General features: G+C 36.8%; 1 protein-coding gene across 7 annotated transcripts in view; it reads right to left on the reverse strand.

Annotated features, from left to right (window-relative positions):
• The window catches only part of SOX6 (SRY-box transcription factor 6), a 518,084-nt gene that overhangs the window by 34,214 nt on the left and 463,234 nt on the right, over positions 1 to 20,636 (reverse strand). For all 7 annotated transcript variants that reach the window (XM_082845245.1, XM_082845244.1, XM_082845243.1 and 4 more), the window contains one exon: positions 2,929 to 3,037. In XM_082845245.1, the coding sequence (XP_082701371.1) occupies positions 2,929 to 3,037 (109 nt within the window). The remainder of the gene's footprint in view (positions 1 to 2,928; positions 3,038 to 20,636) is intronic.

Genomic DNA, 20,636 nt, shown 5'->3' on the forward strand with positions numbered 1-20,636 from the left:
ACAGAACAGGCACTCAAGAAATGTTTGTCTGTTTGTTTGTTTGTTTGTTTTTAGACCAAGACTGACTGAAGGAGTGAATAAATTTTTTAGGTATTCTTTCACTTCATTTCCTTCTTATTCTTCCTCTTAAGGGAAATATGGAGGAGCAAAGTGGAGAAAGTATGTGTACCTGTTATCTACTCTGACTTTAATATGAACTGCAACTCCAGCAGGCTTTGCAATCAGCTTACGCTTGAACAGATGCCAGGAAATATCCTGAAGTCAGCAGAAGGCTGCTGCGCATCCCAGCAGTCCTCACAAAGGCACTGCACTTCTGTCGGTTTTAGAGCAGGTAACTTGACTCCATTCATGAACTCAGTCCCCCAAAAGCACACGAGGGCTCAATGGCAACTCTGGGCAAGCTTCTGAAGGGAGGTTTTCACACGCTCCTTAAGCTCCTGGGCCACTACAGCCCTTCTACTGTTACAGTCATCAGGCATTGCTGCTATGTGTGACAGAGTAACACGAGAGCTGGTGCATGGCATGACTTGCTATATTTAGGGGAGAGGAAATGGGCCATATACTGAGGAAGGTCACAAGGAGTTTGTTCAGAAAAATGAAGGCACCACTTCTGCATCCGTGTATACAGGGGGCGCAGGATAGCACAGTACTTCATGGCTTGGGTTCTGGAGCCAGGCTGCCTGGGATCAACTCTCAGCTCTACCCTTACTAGCTATGTGACCTGTGGCAAGTTACTTAACTATTCTCACCCTTAATTTTCTCATCTGTAAAATGGAAAAAAAAAATACCTTCTTTACAGAGTTGTATATGATTTAAATGAGAAAACACGTGTTAAAAGCTTAGCATATTCTCTGGCATATAAATGCTTGATAAATGTTTGCTTAAAAAAAGCAAAGTAACTAGGAAATTGGTTTGAATCCAGACAATCTGGATACTGAATGGAAGTTCCACAGATTTTTCTATACAGTATGTTTCTCTACAGTTAAGCTTTTCACTTTTTCTTTTCATAATGGTTAATAACTCTGACCATGATTTTTAACTTACCAAGCACATGATATCATCAACTAGATTATTAGCATTACTGAGAGGCAAATGACTTTATACCTATTGTACAGTTAAGGAGTAAGTGAAGGGCTTCCCTGGGGGTGCAGTGGTTGAGAGTCCGCCTGCCGATGCAGGGGACACGGGTTCGTGCCCCGGTCTGGGAAGATCCCACATGCCGCGGAGCAGCTGGGCCCGTGAGCCATGGCCGCTGAGCCTGCGCCTCCGGAGCCTGTGCTCCGCAACGGGAGAGGCCACAACAGTGAGAGGCCCGCGTACCGCAAAAAACAAACAAACAAACAAAAAAAACAAAAGCAAGAAGTAAGTGAAGAAAGCTGAATGACAGATTAAGAAAACTCTGTTAGAACAAGGATAAGGCAAAAGAACTCTGTAACTCCTAGTCTACAGAAGAATTAACAGACTGAATACTCCAAAGTGATGAAAAGTATTATTGCACTGTGTCTGGTCAAAGGTTTAGGTACTCTGTAGTACCATCTTCCAACAAAATTGAGATGTGCCACACCTGAATAACTAGTTCCCTAGACCACGGAACCTCAATCCTCACCAGGGGGGACATCATGTACTTCTAAGTGCCTATAAAAATGTCAGTGTCACCATGCTCTCAGTACACATTCTGCATGGAAGACAGTGAGTATATTTCTGGTTTTGAGTCCTCTTTATTCCTCCTTTCCTGCTCCCCCACTTCCTTTTCCTTTTCCCTTCCCTTCCTTCCCCACTCCCCTCACACATGCACATACCAATCAGAGTTTATTTTAACACCTTGTACCCAGGACTATCATTAAACATTAGTCTCTCCCACTGGCATGAAAAACCTGCCTTCTGAAAACTCTCTGAAGTACTTCCTAATGTCTGATACTACCCATCTCTTAGTGCTCATGCCAGGGATTTCTGAACTGCCTCGGATGGCCCCAAGCTATCACTAGAAGCCATGCTCAGTTCAGATGCTGCTATGAAATGTCTTCATGTGTTTTCAAGGGATTAGGGTCCTGGAAGGAATCCTGCCAGTAAAAGGGATAATAGTAAGATTTTTCCCCTCAAGCTAAAGGACTTTAGCTGGGACCTGAGATGGATGAAGTTATTGTGTTACTCTAAAGAGAACAAATAATCTTCCCTGACTGGTGGGAGGGATTCTGACACAGGAACAGCTAACGGGAAGACCAGTCCCTGCTCTGGGATGACACAGTAAATAACCAGGCCACGCTACTACTAAAGTGCTGACTTAACTCATAGATTGTAAACAGCCTCTGGGGAGCAATCTCTGCTGTTTTGCTGCTTGTGTATTTAAAACAAACAAACAGAAAAGAAAGAGGAGCAGACAGGCGTTGATGGTGCTGTGGGTAAACACATTGAGAGTAAAGCTAGTCTTTTCCATCCTGACTTTCAAAAGACTGTATAACGGTTAGTACCCAGACACAGGCTGGGCCTTGCCCAAGCAATTATTAATTTTATGCTAGATCTGCTTCAAACTGTAATTTAGTTTCCAAAACGGTTTGATTGCACCTGGGAATCACTTGATTTGGGGGTAAAAAATCCTCCTTTGTATGTTTGTCCCTTTTTTTTTTTTAATAAGAATGTCATGAGGTGGATGAAACACAGAATTCTGTTGTTCATTGAAATGTAGAGGGTTCTTTTATTTTAAAAGTTTAAAATGGCACCTTGAAGTATTTGGATTGCTATGTGTTCAGTAACACACAATCTAGCTGAATTTCAAAGTCCTCAACTATAACATATAACGAAGCCTAACATTTTTCTGATTTGCCAAGAAAATTGATCTGGTGACTCCCAAGAAAGACCATGAAGATCCTACATCTGCCTCAGGCACACCTCTAGAAACACACAGAGCAGCAGAACAGAAAAGCCACTCACCCTCTGCATCTTCTGGCCGAGTAAGATCGATGACACCTGGGCCCAGCTTTCCATCTTCACTTGACTTTCCTGTTAACTGGGGCCCCAAATTTTCAAAGCGTGTTCTTTCCTAGAGGAAAGAATAATCAGAGACTTATACTAGCTTCCAAAGCAGCCACTTTTTCCTTCCAGTTTCTATCTTTCTTAATGGACAAAACTTGGATTTACAAACATCATTTCTGACCAACTTGAGCTCAGAAAACTTTTCAGGAAGATTCCACTAAAGCCTGTTTATGGCACTGACAGTGTTGACAGCACCTAAACCGTAGTACCTATAAGGAAAGGAAATCTGTGGCAGGTAACCTGCCAGGGCTGTACTGCACATCTCTCTGTTGGATTTGCTCCAGTATTCTAAAAGGAATGCAAATGAAAGGTGTGAGCCAAAACTGCAAAATTTGAAAGAGCAGTTTCCATTAAAATATACTGTTATTCAATGGGAGAGGAATTTTCCTTTTTAGAGATCATAGTTTGCATTGGTACTCCTGGAAAAATGCGAATCAGAATTTTAGGCAAGAAGATTTCGGAAACAAATATTTCAAAGCAGGCAGACTAGATGATGGCTTTGATACTATTATTTTGCTGTGGAGTTTGAACTGTAACTTCCTGGTAAGTGAAAAGGAGAACATTACTCCTAGTCAGGCCTTGAGTCAGGAAAGTTAAACACTCTTGCCATTATAGTAGGGAAACACAAAGATGTTTTAATTGTTAACCTGTTCTTCTAGGATCAGGAGTCTGAAACATCACAGTGAACTCTCCTCCTGTAGCTCTCTGGATCAGTAGCAGAGGGCTCATTGATCATAATTAACATGGTGTTCCTGTCTGCAGAAACACAGCACGTGTCCCCTTCTCTCCTCCTTGCTACTCTCCAGACTCAAACTTGGCTTTGTGCTGTGCTTATGAATGAATGAAACCTTGTTGTTCATTACTATGAAACAATATTAAATGTCATGTCAGCTTGAATTTACAGACATGAAATAGCAGCTTCCAGCTCCGGGAATGGTTTCTGCATGTTATACTTAATGCATTATGCAGCAGTAGAGGACTGATTGCTGTTCAGTCTATTGTTCAATGACCTAGTTCTGTACTAGGCATGTTCGGCATTAGACGGAAACACTCTGAGTGTTCTCTTCTGTAAGATGTTTAGAAACTTGGAAATATTCTTAAAGAGCAAACATACAATTACTTGATAGAGGCTGTGTCTCATTTGTACAGTCTCACTACATTTGTGCTTTCTAATATGATTATTTTTGAATATCATTATATTTCTATAATTAATTCCCATCAGTCAAATTGTGCAGGAAGTCTTCCAGTTCCCCTTCATCATGGAATATGTTGAAATCTGTGTTGGAAGAAAACACAGTATAAACCTTGCTTTAATCTAGCAACATTTCTATGAAAGACTGCAACAAAATTATAATCATGAATTTCCCCAACTGGGTAATACTAACTAGTTACAATAGCGGTATGTGGGGAAACCTCTGAAACACCACACTTATAAAAAACAGAGTGAAAATAAAAAGCAAATTAGGTATGGTTCCCCAATATCTTCTTATGTGACACTGCCGCTGCACAAGAACAAATTAACCCAGATGCAGGCCACAACAAAGAGCAACCACAAGCCAGACGAGAGTTTCACACATTGTAGGGGGGAGGACAGCTGTTTTTAATCAGCCGATTTCTATTTTTGAGTAGCACTTTTGGTTGTCATGATGTAAAGAAAAAGAATTAAAGTGAAAATAAGCAGTACCAGGGAAAGCAAAATATTCAACCTTTGTTTTATCACATTGTTTCGCATTTCAAATGTTTGCATGTGAATGCTTTCCCTATGTTAAATGCAGAAGGAGTTTTGATGTGACACCTGCAATCTTCTTGGAAGAACAACCTTTATCTGTATTTTCATGGGGGGAAAAACAACTTTCTCTGAAAATCAACAGACTGTGCTACCTATCAATATGCATATTTCAAGTATCTTTCTAGTCATTCATTCTCTTTGATTTTACCGGAAAAATATTCTCAGTAAAAAAAATAAATAAAGTTCCTGAAAGAATATCAATATTTTGACAAGGAAGGAGAAGAGGGAAAATTACATGCCATGGTTTGTAAAATCCTAAGACAACAAAGCTTACATGATGATAATATCTTTTCTTTTATAAAAAGTGAAGTGCACTCACAATTCAGTAGTATCAGCTTGTTTTTAATCATAACAAAAAACATTCAGAACATTCAACAACATATTCACAGTGTCTTTGAAGTCATACATTTTTCTGACTTCATTGAAAAAAAAAATTATTCTGCAGAGATACTTTCCTTATAAAATATCAATATTTTGACAGAGTAGAAGTCGAGGAAGAATATCCCATGAAACACTTGTTAAATAGGCAGAAAATAAATCGATGATAAAAATTGTTTTGGGCAGTGGGCTGCATTTTATATTTGGTAATATTAAGCACTTGTGTTTGAGATTAAAGAAGGACCCTGCAAAGCCATGCCCTTTCATATAAATTTCTACCTAGTCTCCCAGAAGATTTCCTTCTTTTCTTCAAAGAATAGCTCAGAATATTTATTTGCCAGCCACATAACCATAAGATAAGAGGGTCTGATGTCTACAAGTTAGCTCTGGGCAGCTGAGCTAAGCAAAGATTTTACCAGTGAGGTTGAACATGAGCCTAGTAAATACAGAATGTGGACAGAGGCACAGAGAGAATTTCAAGGATACTTTAGTTCCAAGAGGCCCTCAACTTCTGGCCATTAAGTGCCAATGGGTATGCCCCAATAAGGAAAACATAGACAGTGGGTGGCAAGCTCTTAACTACAAGTTTTCCATGCACTTGAACTAGATCTCGCAAATTACATAGCTCGCAAGTAGATATTTTGGAGATATAAACAAAACACCTCAATGCTAATTTTAATCTCAACCCCTCCAGGCAGGAAAACTTCCCAGTCTTCATGATGACAGTGAAATGTGCGTTTTACATGCAGTGATGTGATCAGACACTTACTTATGCACTGTCAGTCACAAACATGCAGGCAACATAAAAGTTATTGCAAAAAATTAAAGTCAGCTCTGCTGTGTTGTAGGACTATTGGCTCTCTAAGTGCTTTGAAATTATGATGTATGAGGTAGATGTTGCATATTAAATAAAGATATTTAAATGATAAAGCCCCCTTTAGTGAGAGCTGATGAATGTTAAATGTTACAAGCCACAAGACGGTAGCATTCATCATCTTCACATATTATCAGAGTCAATGACGGGGCAGCCTCACTGATGACAGATAGACTGCTGCATTATTATCCCTTATTTCCAGTGTCACTGAACAAACCATTCAACTCCTCAGGCATTATTTTTAACTTTGCATTAAATTAGTAACTTTTCCCTCCCTACCATGGCAAGATTGATCATTTCTGTCTTTGCACGGGTGGAGAGAGAGAATGAATTTGGGATAACTGAAAAAACAGAGGTTTATTTTCATCTAGTAAAAAAAATCAACTCCCTCTCACTGGCAACAAATGTAAAATTGTGATATGGGGAAAGAACAGCAATGAAACAGTAAGCACATAATAATGGCTTTTCTTTGCACTTAGATAAAAGCTGAATTTTTGATGTGCACAGTATATTTTAATAAAATTTTATATACTATGTCTTATACACTTACTGGCTATTCCATAATAATGTGTGTGCTAACAGTAAAATTGCTCTTAAATTTATGTGTGTTATTTATATGTTCCCACGTAACAATGCTTTTTGTTGTAAAAAAAAAATTCTGTTTATTAATGTAATTTTACAACCACTGCATCCAAGGTCCGTGGTAAATTAATGACATTTTTATTATTTTATAGTGTCATTAAATTTTTACTGATCACTCCATCAAACAGAGGCAGTAAAGGCCATAATGTAAACTGGGACACTTAGAGCAGGCAGCAGGAAGACATTCCATATAGTCTGAAGAAAACTGCTAGCAATAAATGATATTTATACCATCTTTAAGCATGTGAGAATACTTGGATAAGTTTGGCAAAACTGTTTCAGTAGTAGAGTGGATTGTGTACTTAAATAACTGTTTGCTTGCCAGTGAGACAAGCCTTTTCCAAACCGTATGTGAGATGACTGATTACAGCCATCTCCTGAAAAACAACATGTGAAAGGTAACAATGCACTGGGCACCCTCCCTCTGGATTTCCAAGACTGACCAACCTATACCATACCTCAAATGATTTCAACATGGTCCTCTTTTCCACAAACTGAAGTGGAAAATTGTACATGCTGAGAGAGGCTTTTTGTTTGTTGCCTTACAAACAAATATATTTCATTTGACAGGCAGACATGGCTGGAAAATGATGTGATGCATTTTATTCCAGTGGTCTCAATGAGAGGTACTTTACCGATCTGTATTCAAAGGTCTTTTCCAAAGAATGTCTGAATATGAGGTCATCCATAGCAACCACAGAACACACACCTAAGAGGCCATTACTTATATTTCAGTTAAAATGGGTAAAAAAAATCTCATGTTACTTTCACATGTAAGTTCCATTTTAATTAGTATACTCTACACTAGCTCTCAAATATTCTGTTCATAGAATATTAGTATATATATTTTATACAAATATTTTATAATATTTTCTACAAATACATACATATTATATATATCATACTTCTATTTGCTATACAGAAGATAGAAAATAGAAAATTCTACGCTCATTTAATCACAAATTTAGAACCACCTATCTCCTACATGGGGATTTTGGTATGAATATTTTTTGAGTAAATAAGAATTTTGCTGTTATGTCCTAAAATACTTATTTAAATACTAAAGAACATTTAAAACCATTCAAATTTGTAATAATAAGGAATTTTGCAGGGAAGATTAATACTACAGTGCTACCAATCATGTTTCTGTGTATTCCTGAAGCAGTTTTCTAAGAGAAATAACAAATATATGCATTATGAATAGAAATTCTCTAAGGCCACCACAATATTCTGGGATACTACCTACCCTTAAAGTTTCCGCTATGTCTGAGTTGTTGAATACTACCCAAAAGAAGGTTTGCCCTTTCATCCCGGCTCCAAGCTTTAGTGTCTTTCCAATCCTGGAAAACTCTTTCTCAAAAGTAAAGACTTCCCTGCAAAAGCAGCTTTCGCCTTACACAACTCCCCTTCCCATCCTCTGTTTACATCAATACCAACTGGTCAGTACTATTTGTCTCAGTGCTTTCCTTGCCCCCTCTGTGCCCACTTAATCTTCCAGGCTTGCTGATTTTTCTTCTGCAGAGCCTCTTGCACTGGTCCTTTCCCTCCATGCCCTCCCTCATCACCGATCCCAGCGCAGGCCCTCACACCTGCACTCCTACATTACTGCTGCACCTCCTCTCTGGTCTGTCTGAAACTTGACACTGATCCCCGCATCTGCTCTCACTCCTCACAGGGTTCCACTTCATGGCTCTGATTTAAAACCTTCCATGGTTTCCTATTTTCTATTGCATTTTATCCAAACTCCTCTACTTGGAGGAGTTTCAAGGTCCTTTATACACTATTTCCCACACGTCTGTTGAAACTCAATTTCCTACAACTCTCCCATCATACATCCTCTGCTCAGGTATAATAATACCATGATAAGGCCTGCTTCCTCTTCCCCATGCCCACTAGAATGATGCTTCCTTCTCTCTTCTTCCTTGCCAAGTTCTATTCATATTGAAAAGTCCAAGTTGTCCATTACCTCTATAACCTCTCTGATCTACTTTCTGATATGCAAAAATTCCTAACTTTCCTTATATAATTAGTCCCTAGTTACATACTATTATTAAAGAATTGAGCTTTGCTTCATGTGCACCTCCAACTCTCCCCTAACAACATCAAAAGATTTTTCAAGCCAGGGATTGTGTCTTGCACCTTTTCTATATATCTTACGTAGCATTTACTGTTAGTGTCCATAAATACTTTCAGGTTTTTACAAGCCCACATAATTGATTAATCCACGTAAATCACAACACCCTGTACAAGTGTGTCCAAAAGGAACAAGAACTACCAATTTTATAATATTTCAAGTTTGTGAAAAAGATTTTAGACTCAACACTCCACACTGTATCGATGATGTCTCTTTGGGCAATAATCATCAAAGCAAGGAAATCTGGAAAAATACCATAAATATTTTGCAAAAGAGGGAAGTGAGCCATTTTAGAAGAACACAATAGAATAATACAATTTAATTATATAACAATATGAAAAAGAGGTTTTTGAGTCTGACTTGGAATTTCTGCAGCTTAACACCTGCATCTTTGCAAAGTCTTTGCAAAACACAGGCAAAAGAGGACAATACCCACCACAAATGCTTGGCTTAAAAAGCAGTACACATTTAAAAATAAAAAGTTTTTTGTTTGTCTGTTTGTTTATTTTTAAACAGGACAATGCTAAGTATAATGTTGAGAGAGAGTCTATACCTTACTCTGAAAGACTTGCTCTAATTCCTGGCTCTGGACGTATCTTGCCATGATGTGATTCTCAAGAAATACTACTTAAGCACATGTTATTTACTTTCTATTGACTTAACAAGCTATCACTTTATTAGCTTTTATTTTACATCCTTTATTATAAATTTAGTAATTTAATGAAGGATCGAAAATGTAATGTGGAAAGTAACCACAAGTACTTTTAAAAAGGTGATTCTTTTTATGGAAGGAGTTACTTTGGAGGCACTGGGATTTACTTTCATAATGATATTTTGATGGTCCCAGAGTCAGTCATCACAATAAAAAAGACTCTGGCTGTGAGAAATGAGGTAATGGACCTCATTGTTAAATATCATTTTGTCAGCTAAAGCTATTAATTTGTCTACCTTTTAATATGCTCTTAACACCAAAACTGTGCTAGGACTCATGAATCATTTAAGTCCTAAGTTTTCCAACTGTGTTTGCTTCTGTAGCACAAATACATGTATTGGAGTAGAAGTAGGAAAGGGTGTCATTTACTGATCATATACTACGTGCAAGGCTCTTTCCAATGAGTATTTCCCTTTAATTTTCACACCAATACTACAAGGAAAAATATTACTATTGCTGTCAGTTTTACAAGAGAATAGGTGAGGCTCAAAAAGGATTTTTTATATTTTAAGTCACTTAACCAAAATTTAGATAGATATTTTGGCTGAGGTGAATTTAGAATAATAACTCTACAACTTAATTACTATGTGATCTCTCTGAGACTGTTTCCTCATTTGTAAAATGGAATAGAAAATGCTCATGCGGCAGGGTTGTGATGATTAAATAAGAGATTATATGTGTGAGTGCTTTGCAAAAATAAAGCAGCTCATAAAATATCCACTTCTGTTAAAGATATTATTTAGCACTTGCTAAATATTTCAAAGCTAAACACTAATGAAGACGGTGTCCTAATCTAAAGGCCAATATCCATTCTCCTGTGTCAACAACACAACTATATAACCAAATATGCTTTCCTTTTTGTCTTGGCTTCAAAGCATCTTCGAACTAAATTTAAATCTTACCCTTAGTAATTATGTAGTAACTGGATCTTGTTTTCCTCTACTTATAAGCCTTCAAATGCTCCCCATCATCCACATGAGGAGAACCAAACTTCTCTGTGCAGCTGGTAAAACCTTATAGGATCTGGTTTCTTCTCTCCTCATCAGCTTTACGTCTTACTCATTCTGGTTTATTATCTCTATTCCAAGAAGATAGAATTTCTTGGAGTTTTCTGAAAAAGCTATGATATTTTATGCCCTTGTATATTTGCATACACCATTCCCTCTTCTAGAATGCGTTTCCTTTACTGATGACATTATAATTTGTCCGTTCTAGGCCTAATTAAAGCATTTCTTCTGGACAAAATCCTTTGTTGACTGCCCTCCACCAGCTCCCCTGTTTTGTTCCATTACCACACCATGTTTATAGAAAAATGCATTACAATTATTGGTTTATGTATCTATTTACATGTCTCCCCAACTTACTCTCTAAGGTATGGTGTCCATGTCTTAACAACTGTATCATCAGTGCTTCTCATGATGTTGGCACATACTAGACACTTTGGTTGCTAAATCCTGATAATGCTGTTAACACTATTTCCTTCTCTTTTTTCATTTTAATTTTACTTTAAAATTAAATTAATTTTCAGATCTTTTTTGAAAGCACTGAGATACAGATGATTAAAAGGTAGATAAATACAAAGGAAGATATGTAAATTGGTTGAACAATAGAGTGATCTCTTGGTCAGGGTTGGCTTAGGGCTGAAATATAGGAAGTCTGCCTAGCTATTACTATTCAAAAGGGCTCTGCAAAAATACTCCCTAAAATGTCAACCACAACCATTTCCAAATATTCTTCTTCCACACTCTTACATTGCTGAGCAATCCATCATTAGCAATTTATTCTTGGAATTAATTCATCATGTCAATACTTCATGAGAATACAATAGAATAAACTGTTAAACAAAATCATATTAATTTCAGTTTAATTCCTCTAGAGAAACAAGAATATCTCTAGGAAAAATAATCCAGATGAAACTACATGAACAGAGACATAAAGAATTTGATCAAGGGGGTTCTTTAGGTACTGTAATCCCAAAGAAAATTATTTCAAAAGAGTCTGGGAATAACCAAGCTAAGCAAAGATAGCTGTTAAGCACTGAACTGTGTCCTCTTAAAATTCATGTATTGAAGCCCTAACCCCGCATACCTCAGAATGTGATTGTGTTTGAAGGTAGGGTCTTTAAAGAGGTAGTTAAATTCAAATGAGGTTATTGTAGCTTTGTAGTATAGTCTGAAGTCAGGGAGCCTGATTCCTCCAGCTCTGTTCTTCTTTCTCAAGATTTCTTTTGCTATTCAGGGTCTTTTGTGTTTCCACACAAAATGTAAAAATTTTTGTTCTAATTCTGTGAAAAACTGCCCTTGGTAATTTGATAGGGATTGCACTGAATCTGTAGATTGCTTTGGGTAGTACAGTCATTTTCACACTATTGATTCTTCCAATCCAAGAACATGGTATATCTCTCCATCTGTTTGTATCATCTTTGATTTCTTTCATCAGTATCTTATAGTTTTCTGAGTACAGGTCTTTTGCCTCCTTATGTAGCTTTATTCCTAGGTATTTTATTCTTTTTGATGTGATGGTAAATGGGATTGTTTCCTTAATCTCTCTGATCTTTTGTTGTTAGTGTATAGGAATGCAAGAGATTTCTGTGTATTAATTTTTTATCCTGCAACTTTACCAAATTCATTGATGAACTCTAGTAGTTTTCTGGTAGCATCTTTAGGATTTTCTATGTATAGCAACCTAAATGTCCATCAACAGAGGAATGGATAAAGAAGATGTGGTACATATATACAATGGAATATTATTCAGCCACAAAAAGGAACGAAACAGTGCCATTTGCAGAGATTTGGGTGGACCTAGAGATTGTCATACAGAGTGAAGTAAGTCAGAAAGAGAAAAACAAATATCGCATAATATCGCTTATATGTGGAATCTAGAAAAATGGTACAGATGAACTTATTTGCAAAGCAGAAATAGAGTCACAGATGTAGAGAACAAACTTATGGTTACCAATGGGGGAAGGGGGGGATTGGGATGAATGGGGAGATTGGGATTGACATATATACACTACTATGTATAAAACAGATAACTAATGAGAACCTACTGTATAGAACAGGGAACTCTACTCAATGCTCTGTGGTGACCTAAATGGGAAGGAAATCTAAAAAAGAGTGGATATAAGTGTACGTATAACTGATTCACTTTGCTGTACAGCAGAAACTAACACAACATTGTAAAGCATCTATAAGCCAATAAAAATTAAAAAAATAAACTGTCAATAGAGCTAAGGCTGAAAAACTTTGGATTAGGATAGCTTTTTTTTTTTTTAACTCATCCCATAGGTATATATTTGTGATCTTTCCATTATAACCCTCACAGTGATATTTTTGAAACTGACCTTTAAAAATTGTCTACAATATAGTTCAACATTTTCAATTCTGAATTCAAACCTACAGGAAAAATGAATAAACCTGTATTAAACAAAAATAAAATAAAATGAGGCCATTAGGGTGGGCCCTAATCCAATCTGGCTAGTGTCTTTATAAAAGGTGTAGATTAGGACATACAGAGAGACATCAGAGTTGTGTGCTCACAGAGGGAAGACCATGTGAGGACACAGTGAGAAGGCGACCATTTGCGAGCAAAGGAGAGAGACCTCAGGAGAAACCAATTCTTCCAACACCTTGATCTTGGACTCTTAAACTCCAGAATTGTGAGAAAAAAATATCTGTGGTTTAAGCCACACTGTCTGTGGTATTTTGTTATGGCAGCCCTAGCAAACTAATACAGTGGCAACTTCTGCTTCTTGTGTTATAAAAGGCTCTTGTCACTGGCCAAAAAATATCAAAGTAATAAGGAAACAAACATGAGGTCCTACTAGCCTCAGAAACAATACTTTAGAAGCTTTTGCCATTAGTATCTAGAAGTGATTCTATCTATTAACAACTATAGCTAGCTAGGATTCTTCAAAAGAGAAAGTTCGCCCTTAAAGAGAGGAAAGACTTGTGAGGGCTAGGCAAAAGTTTTCAAAATTCCAGAAACTCATACTTGAGGCAAGACATAGAATCAATAAAGACTGACACAGCTGTTCAGATCACCTCTCAGGAGGCTGATACATGCCACTGGACCACAAGTTCCTTGGGGGAGGGAAAGTGGCTCTTGATCCTCTCTACCTCCAGCTAGGACTGTATCCTATAAGCACAGAAGAAGCATGCAGCACATGCCTGCTGAAATGGACTAGTGTCTGCAGAACTTCTTGTGGATATGTTTTATGGAGCTTTCAAAAACATTCACAAATGATGTATGACAAGTTCCCCTCAGGATTTGAAGAGTACACCAAGCTAAGCAAGTTCTCTCTCCACACTCCTGGCAAGGACAGTATCCTGTATATCTCCTGTAACATACACTTAGACTCTTGTCACTGATCATCAGATGATAAATGATAAAGTAGCGTTAACTCTTAAGATATGAGACCCTTTTAGGCTTGGGAGCCACTGAGTTAAATTAGTTTCATCAGGATTATAGTGCAAATGCTTTCTGTCTCATTCATATGGTTCTAATACAGTTTTAACCAATTGCAAGGTTATTTATAAGTTTGCAACTCCCAAGTAGAGTTATAAAGTGTTCAGATTTAAGCAAATCCAGTTGTGTGGCAGCCCAACTCCTACTTATATGTGGTTTCCAACTTTTTATTCCTATACAGAGGCATGATACATATTTGTTCCTGAATATTCTCTGATTAACTATTTGTTTCAGTAACAAGGTCACAAAAAGCTCCATTGTAAAATTATACAAACTCCTATTAAAACTGAATACATGATTTAAAAACTGGAGAATTTTATCTCCACTTAAACCACCAGCAAGACTTTATATATTCTAACATTTATCACATGAACAAAGAGTATCACAATAAAATTAATGACCAGCTAAGCAAATGTCTTTGTCCAAAAAATTCTTGGAAATTCTGTTTGTTCAAATCTAGGTACTTGATTTCAGATACCTACTTAATTTACAATCTATACTTTTAATATTGTTTGTGGAGACACAGGTGCAGTTTATTCAAGTTATTCAAAGCTATCTAAACCAAGAATGAATATTTTCTTCAAAAATATACCTTCTATTTCAATGTTAGCTGGCAAACTGATAAATTTGAAGAGTTTTTCCTCAGAAACATAAACACAAAAAATGGAAAAAATGTAAGGTATTACCACCATGTATTTGTTTTAACTTGTGAGATATATAAATATATCACATCTCCTAAGAGATTTTCCTATAATTAAATATGTGTTCTGCAAAAATAACACATATCTTAAAAAGAAAAATAGGGGGCATGAGAAGGCTTTAGTGCTGGAAGGAAACGTAAAGGCCTCTTCACTCAGACAGCACAGAGACCAAGGAGGTTAGGATGCCTACCCCAAATCCCTCAGCTGACTGGTAACAGATCCAGGACACACCACTTAGCCTCACAGCACTTAGCCTGCAGACTCCCAGTCTCCTTCCCCTTCCACTGAACTATTCTGCATCACACGTGCTCTTTACAAACAATGCTAGTTCCTGATTACTCCACCTGTAAAACGAGGGAGCTGAACCAACTTATCTCTATGGTTTCTTCCAGCTCTGAAATCTTACAGTTCTACGATGCTCAACTTTTTTACTCCTGAGACCCACACTGCAGCACACATTAGTAAAGTCACTTTGCCATGTTATAAAAAATTGTGAGCAATTATTCATATTCTCAACAAAAATCACTCAAAGATAATTCATTTGTCAAACAAGCCTACCAAACCATGCTCACACTTAGCCAGAAAGCATTTATTTGCTACTTCTGAAGTTCCATCTCCAACTTAGGCAAAAGTGATAGAAGGAAAGGGACCCAAAGCAAGGGAAAGGCAAAGGAAAGAGGCAAGTAAAATCAAGGGAAAACGTTTTATCTAAATTTGGTGCAAATATGTTCCTAGTTTGATATTCCTTATGGTGGCACTAACACAGAATATATCCATTTTTGTCTGAATGCAAAGTAACATAAAGATTGCTAGTAAGAAGAGGGCCTCTCTTCAGAAAAAACTAACTCCTTGATGTCAGGATTTTGCATATTCTATTGTTATCCTCCTCTAGGAAATAGAAAGTACTAATAAAGTCATGTGAAGTCACAAATGACATTTCAAATAAAGAATAAAAATAAAAATAACCCAAGACTATGTCTGATTATTTGTGAAAGAAGCTTTCTTCATGATTACGTAAAATTAAAATTTAGAAACTATGTTTCATTTCATGAAAATTAAAATATCTTAAAATTGGAATTTTTCAAATGAGTTTAAAAGAAGAAGAAAATATTTAGGATCCTATTCAAAATAGTACTCCAACATGGCAACATTACAAAGGACAAAAGATAGTGTCCAACTGTGGCGATATGTGTTAATTGTATGGTTTTCCAAAGATGTGGGAGAACTGATATCAATTACAGTATAATTACCATTACTTCCAACAGAGTTAACATGTAGTTACCACAAAATAACATACAATTAACTGGTGTCACACTGCACACCAGACTAAATAAGATACAAATTAAAAATTCCCAAATGTAGCCATAATACTCTGCTATCGCTTAAAAAGAAATAAAACAACTTTTCTCTGATAATGTCACAGCATTTTTCAGGAATTGGTGTAAATATTTCAAAGAGGAAGAAACCAAGACATGTAAGTTAGAAAGAATCATTTTTAATTATACAATGAAAAGCTGCATACGGAGAGAGAGGTAGCAGCAAAAATTTAATAACCTAAAGCTGTTGTAAATGAAATTAGAATTTTCCTCATTTTTTTTCAGTTCCTGAAAATTAGAGAGTTATATTTTAAAACCAAGTTCAAGAACACACTTAGTTTTTACTGATACCTAATATTTTTTAGTTATCTATCAAACACAGGACAGGAGCCTGCTTTAGTTAAGCGCTGCTAGAGAGGGACACAGAAATGAGTGAGGCTCAGTTTAAGAAGGGAGCGTACACAAATTTCTAGTTATTTGCTATGGGAAGCGGTAATTCAATTCTCTTATCAGGAGGAGGACTGAAGGGACAAAGAATGCTACAGTTCAATCTGAAGAAGTGAAATTCCTCCTTGGAATGTCTCAAGTCAGAAACAAAAACACAGGATGCCTCCACATGCTGCGTTTGAGAAGGGCACGTGTGAGAACACGTACATGCCGAATGCTCATCTAGGTTTAATTAGAAGAGAACTGAAAATGGCAGGGTGCAATGCTGTGAAGTTGATGAGAGGACAAAGGGAAAGTAGTTGTATTCTCAATACAGCTACAGTGTATCTGCTATATCTGTTTCAAACATCTGGGCTTCCAATTATTTATTGAACTCATGTGTAAGAGTTATTTGGGAATACTGCAAACGGTTATAGAACAGGAACACGCAAACTGCTTTGTAAAATACTTTCAGGATGGAACTCCTGCTAAAGTCTTGAACAAATGAGTGAAAACTGCTAGGAGATTATTATCTTTTATTAAATGTGTGAAAACCATGAAGAGGTTAATATGCTAAGAATAAATTCTGTAAACGGCATGCTATTAATATAACAGACAATATTTTATTAGAAACTTATGTTTTGCAGATTTTTGAAAATTTAGTTAATTTCCTATATCTGACTTTTTTGTATCTAAATGCTTACTTGAGATGAAGTGAGGCCAGACACATTTGTAAAAAACTGCACATCTTGTTTGAAGATTACATAAGCATATGCATAGACCCACAAAGCTTTCAGGGCAGTTTGTCCTCTGTGTAGTCAATATTTTCCCTTTTTCTCTGAATGTGGAGCTTGGAAATAGATGCATTACTCTTGCACCCAGTTCCATGTTTTACTCTATTAAATTCATGACCCTTTTGTGAGGCTCCAAAGGACAGCAAACTGGTTAGGAAGGATGACAACAGAACAATGATGGGTACATCATAATGCCATGTTATTTCCTCTTGTTCCCACATCACTGCTACACTCCTCTGATTATTGCAGACTCAAAAATTGTGCTGATCACGGTGTGTGTTAGGTAGCACTGCCAACTCCGAGAAGCTAATATCCCAGATAAAGTACATTATGCATGTGATGTAAATGAGGTATGTGCTCACCACATATCTGCCCTTTGTCATCAGGGAGCCGGCAAACAGGGAGGACGGGGGCAGGGGCTTATTATTCCTTCCACTGTGTCCACAAACAGCAAAAAAGAAAAAAAAAGCTGCTCTTCACAGCTGACCTTAATTGTCACAAACTTAAAATATTTTACATTTAAAGTATATTTTGGGTAGCACTTTTCATTTGCTGTTATTATGTTAGAAAGAAAGAAAAGGACTGTCATCTCCACATTCAGAAATTAGACATTGAAATACAGTGTATTATAGATCATAATAGTGAGGGTAAAGACTGCACCAACTTTATTTCTCAAAAACTCAGAAATCGATCTTTGGCTTTTTGTTTCAACAATTAAATATCAAGATAATAATAGCATTGGAGCTGAATTTATGATTTAGTGAATAAATTAGAATTCAGTCTTATTATTCAATTTTGGGGATTTAATAGTAAGATATTTACTGATTTCCTGGTCTAAAAGCAGGAGCTTCAATATAAGTAAACAGTCTTTCTGGTAGAATGAGGGACGGTGCTTAGACCAGCGTTAAATTTTTTTTTAATGAAATGAAAGTGACACCTCCCAGGGCTCTCTTACTGAACCATCAATAAACAAGCACACATTTATTCCTAATGCTGCGGTAGCTGCTCTCCCTGTTCCTTTCCATCACCTGCTTAGACAAGGACAAACCTAGAAAATCAACCAGAGCAGGATACAAGGCAGAGAGATTGTTCACTCAATCCCAAAGATTGTCTAATGAGAGTTAACTACAATGGATTTGCACAGTCTCAAGGAAAAAAAAAAAAAAAGTTATTCGTAGAACAAATAACTTCCCATGTGAACATTATATTTAGCAGGGTTTTCAAATCTCTGGAGAATTTTAAATGGCACTTTCAGACCAATTAATAATAAGAAAAGAAGATCATGAGTTTAACAAGTTTACAAGGTACAAAGTTCTAAGATTATAGCTCTTATTTAAAACTCTACTGCATATATTGACACAAAGGAGAGCACAACCTAAAAAAAAGACTAAATCTTCTTTTAACTGATTAAGTAAAATATATTCACATTTATGATTAAACTTTTAGTTTTCCATAGCCGAAGTGACCAAAAGAAGAGCAAAACAAAAAAGAAAAAATTGCTGATAGGGCTGGCCAGCTTTCTTGCCTACATCAGGACTCACATATTAAAATTTACAATTTATTAAGGGCTCAAGCTGTGGATTGTATTCTCTTTTTGGTAATATGATATGAAAAGCCAGATTATTCGATTTTTCAGACAAAACAAACAAGTCTTAACATAAATATTATCTATTTAGGTACTGTTTGGTTTGCAATATTAGTTTTCCCTTGAAGATCAGCTAATATGTTTCCAGCACTCATCCTTTGTAATTTAAGTTGTTTTAAAATTCATTATCCATTGTTTTAAACAAGCATATACTTTTCCTTTTGATAAATCGATTTGACTGCAAACTTCATTCTTTAGTATAGTTTCCACATGAAGATAAATAAATATTAAATATTCCCTCAAACATCACCTCTAGATAATTTTTATCTCATTAAGCTACCTTTTAAAATTATATGTTTATAGAAATGATTCTGGAAAACCAGTTTGTACAAAGATAGGTGAAATTCATTGATTCATGCAGCATCGTGATATTGCTGTATTGTGCTGGTCAGTAAACTCGTCTACATTTAGCTACTTCTTATTTCTCAGCTAATTCTTTCAGAAGAAATAAATGCTTCCTATAAACTCCAGAGATCTGTGGTAAAACAGACCTGATTTACTTCAAATAGACTTCATTTCCTTTCTACATCCTCTCCTTCCCACCACCACCCACAAAGATGATAAACAAAAAATTGTTTTATTTATGGAATAACAGTGATGACATGCTACTTATTTATGCTATCAGCCTAAGGCAGCTTTGAGTCCAAGCCATTCCAACAAAACAGGAGGCAGAAGGCAAACAGCTTAAAACTTCCGTTCAAAGTGGAAATCACTGACTCAGTTACCCTGCTCTTCACGCAATAAATATGGCCCATATTCAGCCTTGGTGACCGCCAGGATCTGATAAACTGTAGAGTCTTTTTACACACATCTCATTTGTAGGGCATGATCATCCTAATTTTACAGAATATACTGAGGCTCAGTAACGTTAGAGACTTTCTGGAGACCACACAGATAATGAGAGTCAGAGGTAGGCCTAAAAGACAGGTCTTCAGATTTAAAACCCAACCTGAATATCTTCTACTCTTTTGAACAGCTTAACTTATGAGATGACCCAGTTTTAGGTACAGGTCATGAAATCAAGATCAGGATCCACGCTGCCTTCTAAAGCCTTGTAAGTCAGTAATTATTTTATAAATTTAACTTTCTGGAGTTATTTAGGTCTAAGACTTTACTGCATTGCCATTTTAATAAATAAAATCAGCATTAGATTCTGAATAAATTTGTACTGGTTATCTCTCAGTCCCCCTAGGCTATGATACCTTCACCGTCTTCATGTATGGTCAATTCTTAGGCAGAGTCTTAGAGGCCCTATCGTTGAAGATGCACACTCAGGAACTCTTGTTACACTAGAGTAGCCTAGGGAGATACAGGTATTACACACCAGAGCCCTGCCACAGAAGAATGCAGAGATAGCAGCTGCCCTGTAACTATAAGAGCTTGGAGAAAAATCTTCATCGGTCATCAGAGACTGCACCTTAACTGCAGTAGGCCGCAAGATTGCGGTAAGAGTGGAAGATGAGATGTGAAAGAGGGAAGAAGGAAGGGAAGGAGGGAAGGAAAAGGAGGAAGAAGAGGGAGGGAATCAGCAGTGGAGAGAGACGGGGAGACAGAGAAAGAAGGAGGTTAGGGAAAGAGAAAGGAAAGGACAGAAATACACTCTCATACATATAAGGAGGCAGAGACAGAGAAGTACAGACTGTGGGAAACTGATCAACAACCTCCAAAACAGAAGACAGAAGAGAAGCAGCAATGAGGTAGAGTAACTGGAACAGAAAAAGACTTCAA

The sequence above is a fragment of the Leucopleurus acutus genome (assembly GCF_964270905.1).
Source record: "Leucopleurus acutus genome assembly, chromosome: 8".
NCBI lineage: Eukaryota > Metazoa > Chordata > Mammalia > Artiodactyla > Delphinidae > Leucopleurus > Leucopleurus acutus.